The sequence below is a fragment of the Entamoeba nuttalli genome (genome assembly GCF_000257125.1).
Source record: "Entamoeba nuttalli P19 unplaced genomic scaffold asmbl_6929, whole genome shotgun sequence".
NCBI lineage: Eukaryota > Evosea > Mastigamoebida > Endamoebidae > Entamoeba > Entamoeba nuttalli.
This window is the reverse complement of record NW_008578350.1, coordinates 1-5,409: the sequence shown is the minus strand read 5'-3', so window position 1 is coordinate 5,409 and position 5,409 is coordinate 1. Positions and strand designations below refer to the sequence as shown.

General features: G+C 21.7%; 2 protein-coding genes across 2 annotated transcripts; one reads left to right on the top strand and one right to left on the bottom strand.

The window, feature by feature from the left end:
• Window positions 1-1,130: 1,130 nt before the first annotated feature.
• ENU1_161870 (hypothetical protein) lies at window positions 1,131-1,925 on the top strand (the record flags this gene model as incomplete). Its single annotated transcript, XM_008860854.1, has 1 exon — window positions 1,131-1,925. One exon carries the CDS (start codon window positions 1,131-1,133, stop codon window positions 1,923-1,925), a length of 795 nt encoding a protein of 264 aa, XP_008859076.1.
• Window positions 1,926-2,877: 952 nt separating this feature from the next.
• ENU1_161860 (hypothetical protein) lies at window positions 2,878-3,621 on the bottom strand (the record flags this gene model as incomplete). Its single annotated transcript, XM_008860853.1, has 1 exon — window positions 2,878-3,621. The coding sequence occupies one exon, from the start codon at window positions 3,619-3,621 to the stop codon at window positions 2,878-2,880; it is 744 nt and encodes a 247-aa protein (XP_008859075.1).
• Between the last annotated feature and the right edge of the window lie 1,788 nt (window positions 3,622-5,409).

The following is a 5,409-nucleotide window of genomic DNA, read 5'->3' as shown; positions in this document are numbered from 1 at the left end:
AACAAATAAATTAATACAACAGTTAATAAAAGAAAAATAAACATGAAATGATTGAACTCAATTATTGAAATAACAAAACTACAAAGAAAATGAAATTAATAGTAATGATAAATATTCTTATTTGATTGTTAATGAAATACAATTACAATAATTTAAAAAATGTGAAGATAATTTTTTCAGTTCAATCAAATAATATATTTCATCTTTATTAGAATAAATATTATTTCTGTTTACAGAAATCAAATGATAAATACAATAAAGAATAATTAAGAAAAATGAATAATAAGAATTGATATAATAATAAATAATGTTAAAAAAAATTCAAATAGTAATTTTCTATAAATGTTATGAAAAACTTCTAAAATCTTGAATGATCCAAGAAATTTACATGTTTTATTATTTTATTATTCCAAATTATGTTTTAGTCAATTTATATTATACTAAAATGTCTTTATAAAATATCATTTTATTTTAACTTTCTCATTGAATTTTAGATAATGAGAAATAAACTTTTCAAAAATAAAATTGATTAATTCAGTGAATAACAAAAACAACTCTTCAACCAGAACATCATTCTCTTTAGTAATTTTAACAGTGAGAAGTTATATTAATTCATATTAAATCAATAAAAATTAATATACTTAAATTAAATTATACCAAAAAAATGATATGAAAAACAGATAATATAATTTCAAATGGGGTATTTTTGGATAAACAAAAGTTAGATAAATAACATGACTTTCTTTTTCATTAAAATCAATACGTTATGAAAAAACATAACAATCAAATAAATCAGAAATAATTGACCTAATAATTTGTTATAAATGAAATTTATACAAAACATTCATTAGAAATAATAAAAAAAAATGAAAAAATCTGCCTGTGAGAAACAAGCAGAGAAAAAGAGATAATTAAGAAAACTAACTCAATTTATGAATAATTAATAATAAAATATAAAAAAAAACACAAAGCCGAATTTAGATTGATTAAAGTTTGTAGGAAGAAAAGGAAATAAAAGAAGATTTTTAATGAATGAACCAAGTGAATTATTCACAAATCTAAAAAAAGAAAGTCCTACCATCAATAGCACTCTAACAGAAAAAAAACTCTTGAGAATAATATACTTTGTTATGACTAAAACTTACAACAAAGATGAAATGAATGAAGTTAAAAGAGAATCAAAGAGTTTTGAAGGAGTACAACAAGGAGTATTACTTGCATTATTAAATTCAATTGGATTTTCATTTGAGTTTAGAAGACCTGAACGATTTGCTATTAAGACAGTTCAATATTTAGTTATTAATAATGTTTATTTCAATGAGAAAAAGTTAGATTTTGGAAGTGTTATTGATGAATATTGTGATAAACAATATGCATCTGAAATAAAAAAGGATATGTCATCAAACCAAATTAAAACAATTAAAAGAAGAAGAGATTTAAATAGAGCAGCTTTAACATTTAATTGGCTTGTTGGATATGCAGAACAAAATGGATATACTGTTCATAAACGCTCTACAAAATCATCTAAAAAAACATTACAAATGGAAAAAATTAATGAAATTTCATTAAATGGTCAAACTATTATAACCCAAACTCAAATGAATCATATTGGAAAACAAATGAACCAATATATTGTTTCTCAATTTGTAAAACAAGAAAAAAGTTCTACGTTACATGCTTTTCATCCTTTTAGTATTAATTTATTACAATTAAATCAAAAAAATAAATTACCTCCTTGCATTGACCCTCCTCATCAATTATCTATTAATCCTAATCTTTTTTATAAAAATTTTAATCAATCCACTAATGAATTAATCTCTCCATCTCAAAATCAAAATTCATTAGGTATTGATTTTATTACAAACTCTTATTATAATCTTTCTTTTGCTCCAGTTTCTCCTCATTATTATTCATTTGTTTATTGATTTTATTTTTTATTTTTTATAAAAAAAAATTCATTTTATCTGAAGTTGTATAATTATTCCACATAATTCTTAGTAAAATGAATTAATCATAATTTTCTCCTTTTTTTAAGTTAAATAATATATTTATTTATGATGATAAAAAGCAATTTACGTTGATGATTTATTTTGTATTATTTCTATCTTAAATATGTTAAATAAATAATTTTCTCTTAAAATTAATCATAAAAAAAATCTAATCTCTCAAATATTCATCTTTTTATTTTCCTTTAATTTATCTTTTCATTAGAGGGTATAATAAAATTCCTTTTCATGTGATTTTTAATATGTAGTGTTATGTTCTATTTAAATTCAATAACCATTTGAATATATGTTCATCTTCAGTTTTTTATAAATTGTTATGGAATGGAATAAGAAAAATAAGAAAAGAAACGCAACAAAAAATTGTTTTAAAATAATACAGTTGGTTTGAATAACATTTTATTTTTACATTTAGCAACCAACATTTTTATGTAAGTAAATATGAAGTATTGAACAGGACTAGTCCATCCTTCTTTAAGAAAAGAAAGGAGATTGTAATATTGAGAGTTTTTCTCTATTTCTTAAGAGAAGAGACTAGTTAATATTTGAAATAGAAACTGAGTATACCAAACGTTAAGAGGTTTAAAAACAACTAATTAAACAAGTTTAAATTTACAAAAAAGATAGTTAATACTAAAACGATTAATGAATTAATAAAATAAAACAATATTTTTGTTTTTTTTTTTAATAAATACTATTTCGTCATCACATAAACGAGACAAAACGAAAAAAAAACCTCTAAGATATTAGAAAGAAAAATGAAAAGAAAAGAAAGATTATAATTAATTTTGTTATTAATTATTAGAACAAAAGAAAAATAAGAACAAAAAGAAGAAGAATAAATAAACTATTTAAATATGATATTCATTTTGTTTTATGGAAGAGAATTTTCGATATTTGTAACAATCACGTTTAATGACATGTGAATATAATTCAGTTGTTCTGTAATCATTTTCATGTTTTGTGCAATTTGTGAATCATTTTCTAAATTTTGACAAACCAACTGACATTTATTAAGTTGAGCTTTAGCATATTCAACTGACATTTTTAAATAATCTTTAGTATTATCAGAAGTAGGGATTCCATTTAGATCAGGAATTGGAGAACTTTCTGTTGTTTGAGGTAAAAGTAAAGATTGATTAATATCTTGGTCATCTTCATCTTCAATAATGTTACATCGTTTTTGTTTAATCCATGGACAATCTCGTCTTCTTAATTTCCAAAAATTTGGTTTTTTTAATGTTAATGTTCCACTTTGAAAATATGGTGAATGACTAAGTCCATCAAGAAATGCTTTTTTCCATCTATTTGGACTTGTTTTAAATTGATCTAATTGTCCAAATATATGCCAATGTTCTGCAACAAATCCATGAATATCATCTTTTAATGAAAAATATGAAACTCCTTTATGAATTTCCATTAATGAATAAATAATAATTCTACAAATTAATATCCATGAAACAGGTCGTTTACTTCCAAATACTTCAATTCCATGTTTACATAATGGACAAAGACATAATTTTAAATGATATTCTTCATTTTCTGGTGTTTCTAATGGAATAGGTGTTGAGTCATATTCGTTAAAAACAGGAATAGTACAATGTTCTATTGTATTCATTTGATTGCTTTTTCTTTAAGATGAGATTTAAATAGGGTTCTTCTAACTCTTTTTGTTTTCAAAAAAGAAAGGATTTCCAAATACTTTTTCTTTTCTCTATTTTTAGAAAATTTAAAATTTTTTCTTTTAGGAGTTGACATCAACAACTTTTCCTCTTGTTTTATATTATTTTTTTCTCTTCTTTTTCCTAATCTCTTTTAGAAATCTCCGTTATTTTGCTTTTTCTTAAGGTATTTTTAGGTTTGATTTTTTTTGTAAAAAAATATGAACTTTCCCTGAAGTTATTTTTATCATTTGTTTTTTTCATTTTCCTTTAGTTTATTACTTTTAATTCTTTTTTTGATTTAATTGAAAAGTCTTTTAAAGCAAACGAAAACAAAAATAGGGGTAGTGAGGTAATATCTTCCTTTGTGCCATTTATGAAATTAACAAGTTTTTTTCTTTAATAGTATAACATATCATTTATTTTATTATTTTCTTTATCCTTTCGTTTTGTGAATTTGTGTTTAGATTTGTTTTAATTTTATGAAATATTTGTCTTATTATTTTTCGTTAGTTTGTTTTTATTATTCTTTTTAACTCAATCATCCAACAATACTAACATTTCAATGACACTATATCTTTTAAATTAATTTTATCATTGGTATCCATTAGTTACATGAGTTAATGTATTATTAATAAGTTTTGAATTTGACTATCTCTTTGCGGAGATTGGATTATATCAATTAGTGATGATATGATACAATCATATAGTTTCTTAAATGTTTTGTAAGTCATTTCTTTTAGTAACAAAATACTCAAGTAACAATGTATTTAATTTGAATGTTATCATACTACTTAAGTTCCTATTTTGCATGTTACTTGTTTAACACATAACATCATTTATTTCATTCTTATATTTTACAAAAAGTATCACTAATTTGTTCATTGTTCATTTATTAAAAATTTGTATGGTTAATAACATCCTGTTTTATTTCAAGCATAATTATCATTACATTTTGACATTGTAACGATTCATGTAAATATTTAATTTATCTTCCTCCAATAATTATGTATTTTGCTGATGGTTCAATTTGAATATTTATGCTATAGAATTGACACCTATTGAAGAAAATTGTTTATTAAATTTTATCTCAAAAATTACATAATATGTGACAAAATTTATAACAACTCAAAAGTTCATCTAAACTGATTCATTTTCATGTAAGAATTGTCTTTAGCAATAGTGACAAAAAATTTATTATCATCACACAATGAAATAATGATTTCGAAAGATAAATACAAAACTATCATCAGATTAAATGGATTTAAAATTAAATAGAGAAATAAAGTAATATGTATTTCTAATTGTTGTCAATAGATCTAATAAACAAAGGCAGTAAATAAATATTTCATTCATTTTCAAAAGCATTAACATGGATAAAACATGAAGACTTATAGAATTTAAAGTATTATATAAAACAATCAAACTTTAATGCAACCTAATCTATATTATCCACTTCATAAAAGATGAAACCAAAGTAACACAAGAAAAAAAAAGATCAATTTAAATAAAACCAAAACCAGAAAATAATTTGTAAATAAAAAGAGGATTTTTGTTATTCTAGAAAAAAGGAATAAAAATGAATATATATTATATTTATTAGTATAGTTTTAATTAAGTTGATATTGTGAAAAAGAATAACATTGAAATAAAAGTAATAAATTAAATACTTCATATTTTTATTACAAGATAAATTTCTAATTGAAAGAATTATATAAAAGAATTTCTAGTTTAAAATAAACAAG